The sequence below is a fragment of the Phascolarctos cinereus genome, unplaced genomic scaffold (genome assembly GCF_003287225.1).
Source record: "Phascolarctos cinereus isolate Bilbo 61053 unplaced genomic scaffold, phaCin_HiC Scaffold_9;HRSCAF=440, whole genome shotgun sequence".
Classification (NCBI taxonomy): domain Eukaryota; kingdom Metazoa; phylum Chordata; class Mammalia; order Diprotodontia; family Phascolarctidae; genus Phascolarctos; species Phascolarctos cinereus.
In genome coordinates this window covers 19299945-19320171 of record NW_027556402.1, presented here as the reverse complement: position 1 = coordinate 19320171, position 20227 = coordinate 19299945, and the positions used below count along the sequence as shown (strand labels likewise).

Sequence of the window (20227 nt, the reverse complement as noted above, 5' to 3'; positions counted from 1 at the left end):
AATGATTGATTTAATGATGCTCAGTCACAAATGTGCTGAATCTAAGACAGTAATGGGATATTCTGCAGTTCCATATGAGACTAAATTGCTGTTTCATTCTATACTGTAGCATCCTTTGGACACAGATGAAAATTTAGACTTAGTAGTTGAAGCTGTAACACAGACCCTTCCTAAACAAAAGTTTCCTAGAAATTTTTGGAAACAAGTCTTTTGTTTCCATTTTAAAATGAGATCCTTTTTCTTTTTAGAGTACTAGTTAGTCTGGATTAGGCATTTGGTTAATGAAAATTATGTTCAAGTTGACAGAAGTGTCTGGACAGATTTCAGATCTCATTCACAGATTATTATTTAAATCTACTTTAATCCCCTTTTCTGAATGTGATGTATGTTCCACAGAAATAGTAGTGAAATTATTTTTTGAGGTTCTTGGAAGGCTAAGCTTCTTTTGGGTAATGGGAAGGGATGCTACTCTTAGAGCAAGTGCATCATATGTTGCTATAAGGGATTGGGGAATGTCTGCTTATCTTTCCAGTAAGTACTCTATCCCTTCTACCCCTCCTATCTCCCTCTGAAGGGATAAAAGGTGGGGTGGAGATGGAGTGGGGGGCACTACTTGAATTGCTAGGGTCAAGATTTTCCTGCATGAGCAGTAGTATGCTTTTGTTGGCCACTCACTCCTCCATAGTATTTTTTCGTGGTGTGGCATGTGGAGGAGCTTGTTATCTAAACGTTTGGAATCATTCCTAACTTAATAAGCAGGCTCTTTGTATTTGAGGAGCTTTTGAAAGTGGGCACTTAGGCCGGCACATGTATGCCTGTATTCAGTTGTCTTCATAAATAAATAGTTTAGAAATGAACAGAAAATATGTATTTGGAAGTTTCCCTATAGAAATGTTGGTGGTTTTCCATGATTAGTAGTCTAGGTTTGTTGCATTTCCTGCAGGCTTTCTCCTGGGCTTCAGTGACCAGTAAAAACCTGCCTCCTACTGGTACTGTTTCTTCCTCTGGAATTCCACCCCATGTTAAAGCACCAGTCTCACAGGTAACCAATCTGTGAACACATTGGATTGTATCCTTGTTACATTGCCAATTGCTTACTTTTTTATAAGTCAGTCAGAAATTGTCATTTGCTTAAGCATACAAAAAAACAGTTTGTCTTATATGTTTATGCACTCACTTTAAATGCTGAAAATCTCCATTATATACAAATAGGTGGTATTTGAGGTATGAGTGTTGATAATGCAGATTAAGTTGGCCTCCAAAGTATACATTATAACTTGAAGGCTTTTCAGGAAATATCTAGAGGTGCTAATTCACTTAAAAAATTTATACCAAGGAGTTTTTAGTCTTTTAATTATGCAGCCTGTGAGGAATTTAATTACTTTACTTTGGAAAAGCATAAATATTAAACGAAGATTCGTTGTTAAAATAGAAGATAGTCTTTTATTGTATACCGTATATCAGTCATGTGTGGTTCACATCTTTTAAAATGGAGCCTGTACCAACTTATGACTGTAGTGTTCACTTACTGGTCAAGTATTTTGCAGACTATTCGTGTCAGACCTTTGAAAAATATTGGTAATGTAACTGATTCCAAAATGTCTATAGGCATTGACTTAGGTCATATCAGAATTGATGGTCACATTTATGCTAAGAATTTTCCAAATAGATAATTGGGGACTATTTGGTTATCCTTTCCATCCAGGCATAATTTTAGCTCAGGAATCAAAATTGGCTTTTAGTTTTGAAGTAATTAGCCTAATTTCCTGTAATTTTTTCTCCCAGTCTTTGAAGTTCTTCTGAATGATTTCTGACATTTTTTCAGCAAGAACTCTTTGAAATAATGTAACCTTTGGGTCTTTAAAATAATTTGTTTTTCCCGTGCTCCTTGTCATAATACTGTATTAAGCTTGTTGTGTTGCTCAGTTTTCATAGAGTCTTTTTTTGTTGTTAACTTTTTAATTTTTGTGTGTGTTCATGGATTTTCTAGGTTTCTCAGCTAACTGAAACAGGGAATTAACTTCATATTTGCTAATCTTTATTAAAATTTTCATATTCTCTTTATATTTTTTAATCACTTTATTTGGTTTCTAAAGGCACTCATTCAGCTGTAGCATATATAGCAATTTAAAAGGATTTTCTCATCTTTAAATAGTCTGATGACATGGACATAGGGTTAGTTTCCCCAGGACTAGGAGCAAATGAAAAGTATGTCTCTGCCAGTGACATAGGGAAATTGCTGTCAGTCACCACTTCTAAGATAATGGACATTTGGCTTCTAGTAAAAAGCTGTAGTTTTATTTAGAAACTTTGAATAGGATTTTAATGTAGCACATACTCCTGTATTATTGTTCACATGAAGTGTTATGAAATTCTAGGGTAATTGAAGTATAAACCTATAAATAAGCGAGTTAATGGGGTGATAGAGAGAACTTACAGGAAATCAGCTAGTTCATATAAAATAGTGTATGTTCATCTGTTTTTTAATGACTAGTAATTGGTTAGCATCTCTGTTTTTAATGACATTCTATTCAGTAATTTTTGTCAGTGACCTCCATTTTGTAGAGCTTGGTACTTTTACACGCACTTAGGCAAAATGTTCTTGTTTCAGCCTTCTACCATATTACTTCCTCCTCTCCACCCTTTCCTCCACCTTTCCCAGTAATATTCCAGAGTATGCAATTATATTAGTAAGCTTACTGTTAACCAATTTTCATGGAATGATTGACCCAAAATTAATGAGAATGAACAGCATTAGCACTTCTCTAGGATCACTAAAAGAAACCTTGTTCACCTTCTGGCTTATCTTTGCCCTCCTTAGTCAGGCATCAGTATGCATAGCTATAGTGATGAAACATCAGTGATGACATTTGGAATTTATTTGCAGTTTTGAATAGTGGTTTTTTCCCTCTTAAAACTGTTGAGTGTAAGTGTCTCCTTACCCATTCTGATCTTTTTAGTTTTACTTGTAATTCTTTTTTACTTAGTTCATTTTGAACATAGAAGAGATAGATTATCAGCTAAGGGTTCTATAGTTCTGTTTTTAAAGATAAAACTTGAAAAAGATGCATTTAAGAAATATCAAAGAAATTTTGTTTTCTCTTGTGAATTTCAAGTGACTGGTTCAGTAAGATGCTGTTTTAATTATTTTTAAACAAACACCTATTTTGATTTGTGGTAACAGTTCTCAGTGAAACCCTAGGATTGTGTAGTGCTTCCTAGTGCACATGATCTCCTTTGATCCTCACAATGATCCTGTCTGGAGGTCAGGTAGTGTTTGCTCAAAATGAAATTCAGGGAAGTTAAAGCCATTTGCCCTGAGTTACATAGCTAATTAAAGTTGCTGAGCTAGAACTCAAATTCTGGTATTTCATTTAACTCCTGAAATGGAAATGACATTGATTCAGATGCAGTAAGCAACTAACCTGGAACTTAAAAGTCATAGAGGGTAGCCTGAGGCCCTGAGAAGCCAAGTGAGTGAATTAGCCATAGTTAGATAGCTAGAACCTGAGCCCAACTCTTATTGATACAAAGGCCAGCTCTCTATTTACTGTCCCATGCTGCCTTTCAAAAGGAGAATACGACTTTAAGATAGTTTTATTTAAAATCCTCGCTTTAAGATTCTTTGCCGTTTTCTCTGATTTTAGATTATACAGATTTAAATATCTCTAATTTGTTACACTTTAAAGGGTCAGCACTATCATAAATGTTCAGCTACCTTTGCATTGAAGAAACCAAGGCTAGAAGTACAGTGACTTGGCAGAATTTTGCCCAGTTGATGCGATAGAACTAAGGTTTGAACACTGGCTTCCAGACTTGTTTGTGGAAATGATGTACTTTTTATAGTAGTGATGTTGACTACATTATTCTCAAAGACTAGACCAGGCAATAGCAGTTTATTTCTTTGAAAGAGACTTTACAGTTGAATCACAATCCCAGTAATGGTTTTCTTAATGGAGAACAGAGGGTCCTCAAAGCCATTGTGCATCAAAAATAAGAATAATAGATCTGTTTTCTGTGTTCAGAGGCAAGAAGCACTTATAGTCTATTAGTTTAATTCAAAGATTAGAATAAAGGTTAAAGAATGTAGTTTTCTGCTTGGACGTTATTTCCTCATTTGTAAAATAGGGGAGTTGGATTAAATGACCTTAAGTTTCCTTCCAAATTTTTTTCTGGACATTTTAAGCAAAGTAGTTGAATAGTGATCAGTTTGTATAAGAAAGAAGAGTAAGGAGATAGTTGAGGGGGGGATCTCGTGTCTATTGATAATTAACTATGGAGATGCCATAAGAAAATTATTGGGCTTCTGCCTTTACCTGCAGACTTAAAACACACGGTATTTGGGGGATGAGAGAAATTCATGGTCCACTTTTAATTTTATGAAGGTAGAGGGCTTACATTATCTTTTGAACTTTTGAGCCTTTGGTTCCTCATCTTCATGCCATCTTTTTTTACTTTATTAATTTATTTTGATTTATCAGGAATCACTTCCATTAGCTTTTGAGTTTTAAATTTTTCTCCCCCTCCCTCCCCACCTCCTTCCCAAAGATACTATACAATCTGATATAGGCTATACATATACATTCCTATTAAACATATTTTCACATTAGTGATGTTGTAAGTAAGAATTAGAACCAATAAGGAGGAACCTCCAGACATAAGAAACAAAACAGAACAGAAGAAAAAAGATAGTATGCTTCAATCTGCATTCAAACTCCATAGTTCTTTCTTTGGATGTGGATAGCATTTTCTATCACGAAGCCTTTGAAGAAGTCTTAGATCCTTGCATTGCTGAGAAGGATTAAGTCTGTCAATGTTAGTCATTGCACAACGTGGCTGTTACTGTGTACAACGTTCTTCTGGTTCTGCTCATTTCATTCAGCATCAGGCCATACAAGTCTTTCCAGGTTTTTCTGAAGTCTACCTGCTTATCATTTCTTATAGCACAGTAGTATTCCATTATATTCATATGCCACAACTTGTTCAGCTATTCCCCAGTTGATGGGCATCCTCTCAGTTTCCAATTCTTTGCCACCACAAAAAGAGCTGCTGTAAATATTTTTGTACATGTGGGTCCTTTTCCCATTTGTATGATCTCTTTGGGATACAGCCTTAGAAGTGCTATTGCTGGGTCAAAGGGTATGCACATTTTAATAGCCCTTTGGGCATAGTTTCAAATTGCTCTCCAAAATGGTTGCTTCATGCCATTTTAATTAGATGTCTCCAGGTGATAAGTTATTATAGCAATGATACTTTTCTGGTAGTGAAGTATTATTATTTTTGTTTTGTTTGCTTTTCCTTTATTTACAAAATAAAGGTTATTTTCATAAGTTTTACAAGTGTATTTCCATGGGATGGGTATTTAAGCTTGTTTGAGATTATTTCTAGATGTACTTTTTTTTCCCCGCCATCTTTTAGTATTATTTGATGATTTGTGATTGGGAAAATAGAACAACTGTTTGGATTTCTTTGCCTTTGCAACTTAGATAATTCTTAATGGACCATGACTGATGGTGCTAAAACAATTTTTCACTGTGTTATCTTCTGCATGTTTTACTTAACAAATCTGGCTGGAGGCCCATTACTTTGTATAAATTAGTCTTAGTTAAGAATTTCTTTAATTTGTTATTGGATCTGTCCTTCATCCAGCCATAATAAATGAAACTTCATTTTTAATGGGTGAGTTAACTGGGCTTCAGTGAAGAATAGAGAGACACTATCCTACAGTCCTAGATTGGTACAGAATACCTTAGGAAGATTCTTTTTCTCATTGATAGGTCTTTATATTAAATTTTCCCCAAAATTATCATTATAGATACTTGTGAGCTGTTTGTAATTATTTAAATTTTATGAATATTTGCTATATTTCAGGTGCTATGTTAGCATATTGCCTAATGGTATTTTTTCTCCCATTTTAGCCAAGAATTGAAACTAAATCTGAAGCTCAATCTCAGCCGCCTCGTGTGCGTGAACAACGTCCAAGAGAACGACCTGGTTTCCCACCCAGGGGACCAAGGCCAGGTCAGCCTCTTTTTGTCGTCTTTGTCAAGCAACATTGAGAACATTTTCAATTAAAACCATTCTTAATTAAGACGGAGTGTCTATATCTATGCTTTGGTACTCTGTGGTCAGCAAGATCTGCTGAAAACATGGACATTCTATGACAACTAGTTGACCAAAAAAAGGTTTTATTGCAGGCAGTAAAATGTAGAGAAGTTCCCCATGTTGATGAAATCACAGGTGCAAACCTTCTCCTTGTAAGGAATATTCCATTGATGCCTTTTGTCTTTATATCCATTGTTTGTGTCTGTAGCCCCATCTCTTACTCTCCATGCATGCTTCCTTGAAACAAAGAGAAGCAGTTAAGGACCAGCAGGTAAGGTGGTCACCCAACACCCAACGAATGGACTTGTGTTCTCTGTGCAGCATCCCCTGGTCGGCCTCCTGAGCTCTGGGACCAAACTCTTCCTAAGGAGCTTGATTGGCACGTTGAACCAGTCTAGAACATTGTTGACAGACTCTTTAAAATTTGATTGTGAAAATTCAGACCTGGCTGCCAAGAACCCATGTTTCCTTTCTGGATGGCTTCGATGATCTTTTCCTAAGTAATCATATGAGAAGGCATCAGAATATCCCGGAAGCTCTGGGTACCTTCAGAGATCCAGTGACAGAGTTATGTGCCAGCACTTTGAAAAGTATCAGGAGTTCTAGAGATGCCCCCAGGGTCACAGCTTCAGAGCTGGAAGGAGCCTTTGACGTCATGCAGTCTGATTCCCCCATTTTATAGATGAGGAAACAGGCACAGAGAGGGGAGGAGACCTACCCAGGATCACACAGCTAATAAGACTGGACCCAGGGCTTTCTTACTCCAATTCAAGTGCTCTTTTTACATTTTTCCACTTGGCATGATTTAACCAAACACAGTTATGATATAAAACAAACATAGTATAATATAATGGATACCAAACACAGTTAATACCATTTGGTAAAATTCCTTTTAGGAATTTTTATTTCTTCCATGAAGCTTTTTTCCTATCCAGAAGGAATAGAAAACATATCTTGTTTGAGGAATTTTTAAAAGCAAATGAAACAAAAGAAGGAAAAGAAAACAAGAACACTATAATTTATGGTGACCTGAGCTTGACATAGGAGAAGAGAGAGAAAAAAATCTTCTCCTCCTTTGGAGAGATGAGGGACGCTGCATACTCTGTCGTGGAAAACTCTCACTGTGTTGGATTGTGGTGTTGCCCTTTTTCACCTGTTTGATAGCTTACCCAATGGAGAAGGGAAGGGATAAATTCAGAAGTAAATGAGACATCAAGATGGCGATAACATTGTTCTTTGTTTGTAGGCCGAGGAGATATGGAGCAGAATGAATCAGATACCCGAAGAATAATCCGTTACCCAGACAGTCACCAACTCTTTGTGGGCAACTTGCCACATGACATTGATGAGAATGAACTGAAGGAATTCTTCATGAGTAAGTTTTCTTTTTTAAAAACTTAGTTTATTTTAAAATGAGCACAGGTACTATGGGAAGAGCTAAAGTACAAATTTTTCTTGGCAGTGGAGTAAGGCAAAGTTTTTGCTGCCTTTTCATATTTTGACACTTGCCCACACTCTTTGTTTGGAAATTTTCCAATTTCTAGCAATTTGTCAAAAAATAGTAAGAAAGTGACACACCATTCTGGCTACCATGTGTGACATGTGCTATGATAGGGAGCAAGGAGAAAGGATATCTATATCCTTTATATATTGTCTTTATAACGTTGGAGTTGAGTTATGTAGTTCTGAATAGTGGATGGGGCAGGGGAATGGAGTCAAAACCTTCCGAGGGCGAGACTGGAATTCCTAACTGCAGTTGCTGCTAAGAGGTGAACACCAGCTGTTAGTTACCTGCTACCTTGATTCCAGGATTCCTGTCTTCAGCATTAAAAGTCTAAGGGTTGAGCTTTAATTGTCACCAGTTAGGTGGATAACTGCATTTCCTTGTCTAAATTATGTTTTGTTTCAGTTTAGAGTAAAATTATTAAAATGTTTAAGTTGTACAATGAAAATTTCTGTGAAATTTTAAAAACTATTCTTTTTAAGGATTTAAGACTTAGGCTTTCTATGTGCTATTCTGTTTTTGTAGGTTTTGGAAATGTAGTGGAACTTCGCATCAATACTAAAGGAGTTGGTGGAAAGCTACCAAATTTTGGATTTGTGGTTTTTGATGACTCTGAGCCAGTTCAGAGAATCTTAGTTGCAAAAGTAAGTTATGTCAAGTTTATCTGAAATAGTGTGATCTTTCTGTTGTATCTTATGGCACTAATGACATTTATTAGTTTCATGGGCTTATAGATAAAGAGTTGGAAGGAACTTCTCTGAGGCCTTTCCTGAAAACCTCTTTGGGGTAGAGAAGCAGAAGTGGTGGATTTGGAATCAGACACTGGATTACAGTTCCATTTCTGTTCCTTATTATCTGTGTGATCTTGAGCATAATTTCAAAACTTTATGGTCTTTTTCAACTCTAAAAGCTATAATCCTATGACAAATCAGGGCCTTCTTTGGTAATTATGTGAATGATAATAAAATATTACTGTATTTCATAGCTTGCCCTTAGTGAGGAGGGTGCACAATTTTCTGTGTTTCAGTAACTAGAAAAGCAGGAGGCAGAAACTCAGATTGCTCACAAGGGAAGGGGAGATTGATTGTCGCTATTGGTTTTTTTTTAAGAATTTTCCTTTTTTCTCTGAAACTTAAGTGACTCAGTGTCCAATTTAACTACTTACATCTTCTTTCCTTTTTAAAGCCAATTATGTTCCGTGGGGAAGTCCGCTTGAATGTAGAAGAGAAAAAAACAAGAGCTGCAAGAGAGCGTGAAACGAGAGGTGGTGGTGACGATCGGAGGGATCTACGGCGCAGTGACCGGGGTCCTGGGGGGCCTCGTGGCCTTGTGGGCGGTGGCATGATGCGTGACCGTGATGGAAGAGGGCCTCCTCCGAGAGGCGGCATGGCACAGAAGCTGGGCTCTGGAAGAGGCACCGGGCAGATGGAAGGCCGCTTCACCGGACAGCGTCGCTGAAACCCCACTGTTGGCAGACAGTCTTGGCAGTGGTACATTATTCGTCGTGTTTGCATTCTTGTTAATTTTTTTGGCTTTGGAATGTGACACAGCCTTTTTGATCATTTCTTTGATGTGAAAAGCATCCTTTGGTTACCAGTTAAATTGAGGTGGACGTTCTTTCCCAAATTTCACAACAGGATTCACATTGTTAATTTATAAATCTAGACTTGGAGAATTAAGGACTGAGAAATGACCAATATCTTAAATGATCTGCAACAAAAGTGAACCTAAAAGACATGCCCAACTGAATTCGGGTCCTTTTCAGTCAGAAATCCTCTGCTGCACATTTTGTTTAAGTGTTACTGTTTCTGCCTATTACTGTTGGAAACATCAATAGTGCAATTTGTGCAATTGGAGAATCTTGCCTCTTTTTTTTTTTTAAGAACACTTGGCTAAAAAAAAACAAAACAAAACAACACAAAACCCACCACCAACAACAAAAGAAAAAACAAAACAAAAAGACAAACTCGTGTTATGCACTTATCAAAATGCACTAATGGGTACTCTGAACTCAATTCCATTGACATCTGCAGGAGGAGGCAGCAGGAAAACAGAAAGTCCTTCTACTTCTTCTCTAGATAGAGAATAGATGCTGAAATGATGCAGGCGTTGCGTCTGCTGCACGTGTAGACCTTACCAAGACTATAAGTATATTCCAGAGGGAAATCATTTAGGTGTGAACTAAATAATATGGTCCAGAACTCTATTGCTCTGGTCTTGAATATTAGACCAGTGTAGTAGCTCATCTAAGATTTTTCTACCTGCCCCTCTTCAGTCCAGGGATGGTTGGCTGCTCAACACACTCCTCCTCCCCTTTGTCCTTTCTTTAAGCTGTGTACAGTGAAAATTGTCCTTACTGTATTTTTAGTTCTCTGGTAATGTAATAAGCATGATGGTGCCTTCTCTTAATACATCATTCCAGTCTCGCTGGTGATTTTGTACAGTAGAGTGTATGGTTTGCTGTGCTGCAAAGCCAAACAGCTGCAAAATGTTTAAAGAAATCATTGAAATGTATAAAAATTGCAGTATCTTTCAATCAGTAAAAGTGACTAGCATGTTCTTTCCCTTGCTTTCAGTTAACAGCTGTGATGCTTTCTATGGGAGGGAAGTGCGGTGGCATAAGGGAGGGGTGGGAGATGAGGGTGACCTCCAAGTAGTCCCCAGGCCTGACTTTTCGCTTAAAAAGCATGGAGATGAATGAATGTTGGCATTTAGCATTTGGAGGTGCTTTTGAAAAGTCAATCAACTTAAAGTCCATTTCTGGTAATATTTTTAAGTGATCACATCTGTATGTGGCAAGTAAAATAAAATGAGGATACTGCAATTTTCAGAGCAGAGGGCAGCTATAATTGTTTGCATCTTGTTTTGGGAGGGGAACTGTCCATTTTGCACAATTCTTGAACTAGTACCCATGTGGCTCAGAATTTAGGGCTGGGGCAACATCCTTTTTTATTTTTACATGGATCTTAAGCAATTCTGTGAGGAAGGTTCGCAACTACTGAATTACTTGCTATCCTGCCTTCATAGAAAGTTTAATTAAACTGCAAAGCAGCAAAGGATATTAGCCGGTTGTGTGCAGTGGTATTCAGTAAACACCAGTATCTGATGCTTCAGGTTAAGAGTGGAGTGGATAAGTGTGATGGACCACTTAACGCTGCTTTTAAACATGGAAGACCTCATTACATTGTAAATCTTTTTTTTTAAATGCCTATGGTATAGTAGCAGTTTGTTTCTGAATTATGCAAGTGTTTTGCTCTCTGGTAAACTGGCAGATGATGCACATCTTTTGTTTTTCCTGTACTAAGTAATGTGAGTGAAATTATATCTGTCTAGTTTTTTCTTTCCAAAATTGAGGTCTTTCATGTTTGATGGGAAGTCTTGCACTATTTCACTATGTTTTTTGGGGACACATTTCATGGTTTCCATTTCTGGTTTAAGGATTTTTTTTTGTTTGAAACCGTTTTACAGTTTCAAAAGTTAAGTGTAGTACTTGAAGTCCTAACCAGGAAACGTGACTTTCTTTTGAGTTTTGAAGCCTTTATTCAAACTATCTTAAAATAAGTAGTTTATTACCCATGTTTTATTTTAAACCTGTTCGTCCATATCTCATGCCCTCCCCCACCCCATCCCTTTTTACCCCATGTTCTCCTTCCCTTTCTTACTTTGGTTATCCCTAATGCTTGATCATTGCCCTGCCACCATATAAACTCTTTCTGGCACCAGGAGTAATTACAAATAGAAGTGTAGAAACCTAGAACAGCAAAGAGCCATTCCGCTTCAGTATTGCTTTGAAAACCATGGTTAAATCATTAATTAAATATCAAACAGAAGTTTACATGGTGATTGCTCACCTACTGTACTGTGGACTTTAACATTCTTGTCCCTCTTTTTTTCAGCAAAAGCAAAGACTCATCTACCATTACTGTTAATTGCTGATTTGTTGATGGTAGTTTTCGATCATTCTGACCCCATTTCAACAAAACTGGCTTTACCATTTGGGCTTGAGTTAGGTATAGAAGACAGTGGATTACCATCTTTATTGCTGTAATGTGTTAAGCATTATATGCTCGTAGAAGCTAGTTAATTGTTTCCAGTGGAAAGTATTCTTTGAGTTTCCATTTTGAATGTGTTTTGACTAAACATACAATAAACTACTGATGTCTGCAGCATTTATCTATGTCCTTAATTTAATCTGTAGGGTTTTTGTTCTTAAGAACTATATATTTTTCCCAAGTTGCATTTCACATAGTCTTGTTAAAAGTCAAAAGAAGGAATCACCTTAAGTTTAGCTTGTTTTCAAAGACTCATAGCTTCTGGATTACATGTAAAAAAGGAAATTATTTAAAAACTGGTTCAAAAGGGAAAAAAGTGGTCTGGGATAAAAGTTTAAGAATGTCAAATAGAAGAAATAGTAAGGGAGATCACAAGATCACTGCTTCATCTATTATAGGAGAAACCTAGAATCCTGGATTCTTTAGTTTACCTACCAAGTTCAACATCGAGAGCAAAACTAGACTGTCTTTCAAGAGCCTTTGGAGAATCAAAAGGGAAAATTACTTAAGTCTCTTGGCATAAATGATATTTTGGTATTTGTAAAAACTGATATGAATACATGCTTTAGATCCTTTATTTCAGATCATATGAGAATTACTGGCATATACAATTTTTGTGTACTTTTATAGCTATTTTAATGTATTTTTTCCTTCAAAGATAGGCAGTAACATAGTGAGGTATCTTTTCCTGGATCACATGCTCCTGACTGTTTTAGTTGTAGTGAAAGAACCAGAGCAGTTACTTGTACAACCTTTGGCAAAATTGTGGTAGAAAAAACAAATAGAGACAGCTACCTTACTCCTGTTTGTTAGGCTCATCACTTTTTATTAACATGTGGAATTTACTTTCACTTTCAAAGATAGAAATCTTTTGGTATATCTAGCTTGAATGCTTCTGAAGATGACTTTGGGAAGGAAGAACATATGTGTATGGACTGGGAATGATCACACTAGTGAGTTGTGAGAAATTGTGGAGGATCAAAGTATTGAGTAACATAAATTACGAACTTTTCCAGTGCCAGAAAAATAGAATTGGAGACTAAAATTCTTCCTGGTAGTGTGGGTGTTTCAGTGATTTCAATCATGCCATTCAGTGGCATTGTCTGCTTAGAACTTTGATGATGCAAATGACAGTTGACGTTTAACAAAATTTCAGAAAAGTACAATGAAACAGGATGTGGGGTTATTCTTTAAAAAAATTAAAAATGGGAGAGTTGTAGTTAGCCACATTTTGTGTTAATATACAGATAATGCCCTGGATAAAGTGTCATTCATGGACCGTGACCCTAAGGATTTTCTAGTCCTGAAATGGAGTTCTAAATTTAAGTATGGAGTACTGTGATTTGTTTTTAATTAAAGGGTAGACACCTTGAAGCTTTAGGATATATTTATATCTAGATTATTAAGGGTAAAAATGCATTTTTAATTAGAAGATAATTTTTATTATTGGGAAGTGATATGGGAAAGTAGGAATAAATCTAGTGCTGTCAAAAAGATGAGAAATAGTGCTTTGGAGGAATTAAATTGAGAGATTAGGTATTTCCTTTATAAATAAACTACTGTTGTGAGTTTTAAAAATATAATTCTTGAATTATTAGAAAAGTCCTTCTATTGAGGACATCCTCTATGTGGTTTACTTGAGAGTTATGCAATTTCAGCTCATTAAGAGGATTTTGATCATCAAGTTAGTACCTATTGTGATAGATGAAACCAAGTAGTGAAGAATTCACTTCTAAAACATAACAAGGCCAAGTAAGAGACTATGTGTAAAGTACATGTCCACAAAAGTACATTTCAAAAAATTGAAAATTCTTTTTAAGTAGAGGATCTACAGTAATCAAATTTACTCCCATTTCTTTGTATAAAAAATTGATTTCCCTCCCAATTCCCCCCAACTTTTCATTGAACAATTAAAAAAAACCCTGCAACATTCATAGCCCAGTGAACCAAATTCCCACATGGTCCATATCTAAAAATTCATGTCTCATTTCCGGATTCACTTCTCAGCAGGAACTGACTAATATGACTCATCTTCAAGTCCTCTGGACATGTTTATGATCAAATTAATCAGTTCTAAAAGAGCCTTTTTTAAAAAAAGAACTTTTTAAAAAATCTCATTTCTTTTTAAATTGAAAAGATGCAGAAAAGAAAGATCAGAGTATTTTAATTAGTCCTAGCTCTGTTACTAATTCAATTTCATGGCCTTGGTCTATTTGGCATCCTCTCAGCAATGACCTCTCATTTCAACTAGCTCTAAAACTATACTATATGAGAGGCACACAACAGCTTTGAAGAGTGAGCTATTTAAATTCAGGTAATGCATGACAGTCAAATCTTTGGTTCAGATCTTGCCTCTAATACTTGTGTGACCTCAGGCAAGCCACCTGAGTTCCCCAGCGGGGCCTCAGTTTCCTTAGCTATGAGGTTGGCCTAGATATAGCCTCTCATTCCCTCCAGTTCTAGATCTATGATGGTGTGATCTGCAATTTTGAGGGAGCAGTGTGCTAACAGGGCTGATGTGGCATGAGGGATGCAATAGGAAGCTGGAGATGTGAGACTGGAGGTCACAAGAGAGAATAGGGCTGGATAAATAGATCTGAGAATCTGCATAGGCATTCAATAAATCCTTGTTGAGTCAGTGACTATAAAGATTAGAAAGTGACCCTCAGCATCTATCCATAGATAGATATTGTAGATATATCTCTGTTGGACCAGGGCTGGCCAGAGTCAGTCTCTGTGACTGTGAGGTAAAATTATGTAAAAAACATTCTTCAAAATTCAAAGTATTATGTAAATGTCTGTTATTAAAATTTTACTTGTTACTCATACTCCACTAAAAGATAGAAATTGTTCTCCAAACTTTTTTTTAAAATGGAAAAAATATTTTAACATGCTTCCTGAGCATGGTTTTAAATAAGGCAAAGGGAGGAGGGGGAAGAATCACAGACAGCAAATGTCAACTTTCTGAACCCTAGTGCTAGATGCTAGCCACTAAGGGATAAAAAAGTTGAAATGTTCCTTGTCTTCATAGGGTTGGAGACCCCATCAGTAGTAAATGAATCTATATAATTGCTCTGAGGAGCATGACAATTGATCTAACTAAAGAGAAAGGGCCTCTGTTGGAAAATAGGATAAAATTAGTGAGAAGGGCCTTGGAAAGCCAAATGAAGACTGGGACTTGATATAGTGGACTCTTGAGAAAAGACTGAAAACAGTGTTTAAGGAAAGCCCAATCTAGCAATGATACATTAATATAGGCTGGTTTAAAGATTGGAATCAAAGTCAACATGCATTTGTAAAGAAAGAACCAGAGTGGAGGTAGTTGGAATGGCAAGAGAAGAATGAGCTACATTCTTGATACTGACTGAAATGGCATTGATAAGTGACTGAATAGAGGGAATGAATTGGACAGCTGACTCATAGGATCATAGACTTAAGGCTGAAAGGAAGCTTAGAGATCATACAGTTCACCCCCATTTTATAGAGATGACATGGGTGAGGTCATACAGTAAGTAGCCAAGTCAATATTAGTACCTAGGTCATATGTTAGGGTTACCATGGGTCTAGGTCAGATGCTTTATAGGTTCAGAAATGCTTCTCAGATCAGGGAGTAATGGTGCAAATGGTCCAAAACCCTGAGGGACTATACATCATTGGAATTGTCTACCTTGGGAAGTAATGGGATATCCTTTACTGGAGGTCTTCAAACAAAGAATGACCACTTGTTGATCATGTTAGAGGACTGATTCATATTCAAGTTTAGGTATCTCTGAAGTCCCTTCCAACAGGACGTTTTGAGTTGAGCCTTAAAGGAAGCCAGGGATTTTAAGAGGCAGAGGTAAGGAGGGAGAGCATTCCAGGCATTGAGGATAAACAATACAAAAACCCAGAGAGGGGAGATAGTGTTACATGTGAAGCACATTGGCTGGATTGTGAACAGGGATTAAATGAGAAGACTATAAAAATACTAAGTGGCCAATTATGAAGAGTTATAAAGTACTTTATTTTTGACCCCAAAGGACAGTAAGTAGGCCATAGGATTTTTTTTTTTGGTTAGGCAATTGAGGTTAAGTGACTTGCCTAGTGTCACACAGCTAGTAAGTGTCAAGTGTTTGGTCTAAGGTCGGATTTGAACTCAGGTCCTCCTGACTCCAGGGCTGGTGCTCTATGCAATGAGCCACCTAGCTGCCCCAGAAGTTATAGGCTTTTACTGAGTAGTGGCATTAAATGGTCAGACTTAATGTTTTAAGGGTTTCCCTTTGGGAGTGGACAAAGGAAGAGACCTGAGGCAGGGAGACCAATTGGAAGTATATTGGAATAGTCCAAGTGAGAAGTGAGAGGACCAGAACTAGGGTGGTAATTTACTGGAGAAAAGATTTATACAGATCTCTTGTATGTAAATATAGACATGACAAGATTTGGCTACCAACTGGGTTGCAAGTTGAGTGACAGTGAGGAGTTGAGGATTGCAAAAAAGTTATGAATGGAAGGATAGCAGTGCTCCTCAGAGATACTCTGAGAGAGGGACTGAGGCTGACTGTATAGATCTGGGAATCATCTGCACAGGAATAATGGGAGCTGATGAGATGCCTTAGGATAGCTTTCTGCCAGTGCCCAATTTCATTCATGCCATGTGGTCTTTTCATATTGTCCTTTCTACTCTTGAGTATCTCATTTGTGTTAGAATCATAGGATTTTAGATTTGGAAGGGATCCCTGAAGAGGACCCCACCTCCCAATCCCACCATTTTACAAATGAAGCCATTGCTGTGTGCTCAAAGGTTAAATGACTTGCCAGTGGCATTGGCTGATGGGTGACTCAGTCACTGAACTAATTCCCTCTCCACCACACTTACCTGTGTCCCTTTAGTCTGGGCCTTTGGCACCAGATCCATAGTCCTCTTTGTACAGGATTGAGAAAGAGTAGATTTTCTATTTTCCAAAGCTTTTAGGAAACACAGTTTCTCGAGTAATGCTCAGGAACTACTTTTCTGAAGTAAGCAAGAATGTGAGAAAGAGTGCACGCTACAGTGGTTAAACAAATTGGCTGGCATCCTTCACCAATAACTTCAGCGAACAGCAATAATATTCCTGAAACTGCTACTTTTCCCTCTTGTTTTGTTCTGCCCTCATTGGCCATGAATTATATTCTGTTTCACCAGAATTTTCTTTAGTTAACAGTTCAGTTGAATTCACATCAACAAGTGTTTTATTTAGTGAGTGCTTTTGGGGGTAACCAACACACAGTGCTAGATGCTATGAATGTTATGAAAGATGAATATTTCTGCTCTGAGGAATTGATGGTGTTTTCTGAGGAGACATTACTTATACCTCCTCCTAACTAAATGATACAAATGTAGATTAAAAATTTTAAATGTTTTCATTTTAATTTTATTATGTAAGATTAAATTCAATGGGAGATTAAGAAAGCCAGATTTATGTCCATGACCTAGGTGGTTATAGAGCTGCTTTAAAGAGACCTGAGAAAGAGGTGCTGGAAGGGACAGTTTGCCCACTCTCTGAAAGTGCCTGTTTCCTTTATCATGGACTTAGCACCAGACAGACTCATCTGATGGGCTGAACCTTTCTTCCAGCTGTCCTGTGAGGATCTCAGCCTATCTTGGCTGGAATCAACCCCCTGCCAGTTGTAGATGATTGCTCCTCCTAGCCTACATGCTTATAGTTGTACAGAATTATAGCTGTGAGGGGTTTACAGGAACCTTATTGGTCCCTATGGTCTCCCACATCTGTTCCCTTTCATTATCATCATCCATTCTGGGCAGTCATGCTAGTGGGGTCATTCAGAGTAGTGGTATCAGAGGCTGGTGATGAGGTTGGAAAGACACCCGGCTCCCCCCTCCCCCCCAGCCCTTGGTCTGATCATCCATCCCTCCTGTTCTTACTGAGGTAGTACATCTTGGAAATAAGATTTGAGGCATTTTTGAACATGGGTTTGCTCTCCTCCATGTTGACTTGTCTGCCTTTCTACATGAAGATTTTCCCATTAGTGTCATGATCCAGGATGCACTCAGTTCTGCCCAAGTGAAGGGAATCTCACAAATTACCAAGGACACAGCCAAGGCTCCAGTACCATTGATAAACTTGGAGAGCTTAGCAAGTTTGAGATTAGCTCACATTCTTCTTAGTGGTGTCATCCTGGCTTTAAGGCAGAGCGGGTCTTGGTTTCTAGCACCTGGAGCAAACTCTCAGGCTTAATTCCCTACTCAGACATGCATCCTGGCACAACTACTCTGTTTATTATTCAAGGTGCCCTGGACATTTGTCTGGCAGGGAGCCTCTCAAAATTGTTACTGCTGGCTCCCCGCTATTCCCATTGATGTCATTTTCCTAGGTGAACAGTCACCATTGTTGAAACTGCGCCATGTCACAGGTTCCTCTGTGTCCTGGATCACCCAGCATCATTCCTGCCCCCCCATAGTGTTTTTTTCCAATTATATGAGTTTTCAACATTCAATTTTTGTTAAATTTCGAGTTCCAAATTTTTCTCCCTGCCTCTCCTCCCCTTACCGCAAGACAGCAAGTAATCTGATATAGGTTATAATTGTACAATCATATTAAGCATATTTCCATATTATGTTATGAAAGAAGAATCAGAATAAAAGGGGAAAACCACGAGAAGGAGAAAACAAAAAAAAGTGAAAATAGTATGCTTTGGTCTGCCTTTAGACTTCATAATTCTTTCTCTGGATGTGGTTAGCATTTTCCATCAGGAGTTTTTTGAGTTGTCTTGGATCATTGTATTGCTGAGAAGAGCTAAGTCTATCAAAGCTGGGGATTGCATGATGTTGTTGTTACTGTATACAGTGTTTTCCTGGTTCTGCTCACTTCACTCAGCATCAGTTCATGTAAGTCTTTTCAGGTTTTTCTGAAATCAGCTTGCTCATCATTTCTTATAGCCCAATAGTATTCCATTACATTCAAGTGTTTGGTTTGAGGCCGGATTTGAACGCAAGTCATCCTGGCTCCAGGTCTGGTGCTCTATCCACTGTGCCACTTAGCTGCCTTGAGAATGTTTTTCTTAATGCAAAATCTCTTTCCCTATGATTAGTAAACTTGTACTTGAGGTTCACTCCATCCAGCTATATCAACTATTTGCTGTCATTTTGCCAGCCTCCAGGTCACTCTCTGCTTTCTCTAGCAGTTCAAAACCTGGCCCACAGCTTTCAACTCCATCCGAATTCCTACCCTTCTACTTAAGACTTTAATATATAGATTAATGTCCCCTCAAGGGCTCTGCCTTCTCAGTCCATCAACTTCATCTCCCATGACCTAGATCTTTACCTTAACTGCTCATAAAGTTGTCATACTTCAGGCTTCACCATCAGCCATAATGTGCCACTTTGCATGCTCTTGGGCTCTTAAATTTCTCTGTCATAAGATCATGGATCTAGACCTCAGAACTCATATAGTCCAACCTACTTATTTTACACATGAGAAAGTACAAGCCCAGGGGAAGTTAAATGGCTTGCCCAAGGACATCCAAGTAGTAACCATTGGAGGCAGGGTTTGAATCCAGATCCCATGACTCTAGAACTAACTCTTTCCACTCTATCATTCTGCCTCCAATCTCTTCCCTCTGCCTCATTCTTAGAACCATTTTTGTTCTCACTCACCCCTAATCCCTCTCACCTTCTCTGTTTTCCTTGTCAAATACTCCATTCATTGGCCACACTTTCCTCCCTCTACATCTTGACCCTGTGGTTGAATAGTCCAACTATACGACATTCTCCACCCTAGAATCCTTTGCCTCCCTATTGTCCATTACAGATTCAGGCTCTCATTTCCCCTGGACCCTCAGTGTGTATGTGTGGGTGTGTATAGGCAGGGGAGTAGGGTGTTAAAATGTAAAGAACAAAACTATTCCTAATCTCAAAGAATTTACATTTTAATGGGGGGATGACAGACAGATACAGATGAATCAGGAAAGGGTGTTCTTGTGGAAGACGACGTTTGGCGGACTGAGAGGTAAAGGTAAAGCATTTATTAAATATTATTTGCCAGGCACTGTGCTAAGCAGTAAGAAATGCAAATACAAAAGACAAAGCAAAAAGAAGTTTCCGCTCCCAAGGAGCGTACATCCTAATGAAGGAAGACAAGATAAAAAGGAAATTGAAACAGAGAGGGTAGCCACACTGGGGTAAGGGGAGTCTGAAGCTGAGCCATTGTTAGAAGTGAGCTAGAACATTGTAGGCACTCCATCTGATGGAGGTCCAGGAAAGAATTCACCTATGGAAGGAGGAGGCTGAAAAGTTAGAGACATCTCCAGCTTGAGAAGACGGCCAGGGTGGGATTGGAAGAGTCCAGAGTCAGGAGCTGAGAACCGGGTTAGCAATGAGCGTTAGTGGTGAGGGCACTTCCTCATATGAGATTACAGGAAGGATACCCATTTACGTCATGTTTCCAGAACAAAGATTGGCAAACTACAGAATTTGGGCCCAAATCAGCCTGTCACCTGCTTTGTATGGCCTGAGAGCTAAGGATGGGTTTTTTTTTAACATTTTTAAAGAAAGTTTATTGCACTTTAAAATGTAAAAACTCCTCTTAGC

General features: G+C 38.0%; 1 protein-coding gene across 2 annotated transcripts in view; it reads left to right on the top strand.

Moving 5' to 3' along the window:
• The window catches only part of G3BP2 (G3BP stress granule assembly factor 2), a 43384-nt gene extending 31606 nt beyond the window's left edge, over positions 1-11778 (top strand). Inside the window, exons 8-12 of one of the 2 annotated variants that reach the window (XM_020988462.2) lie at positions 944-1042; positions 5919-6021; positions 7352-7480; positions 8135-8253; positions 8795-11778. In XM_020988462.2, coding sequence (XP_020844121.1) covers positions 944-1042; positions 5919-6021; positions 7352-7480; positions 8135-8253; positions 8795-9067 — 723 coding nt within the window. In that variant the 3' untranslated portion in view covers positions 9068-11778. The remainder of the gene's footprint in view (positions 1-943; positions 1043-5918; positions 6022-7351; positions 7481-8134; positions 8254-8794) is intronic. The other variant, XM_020988463.2, reaches the window with a different exon arrangement.
• The last annotated feature ends 8449 nt before the right edge of the window (positions 11779-20227 follow it).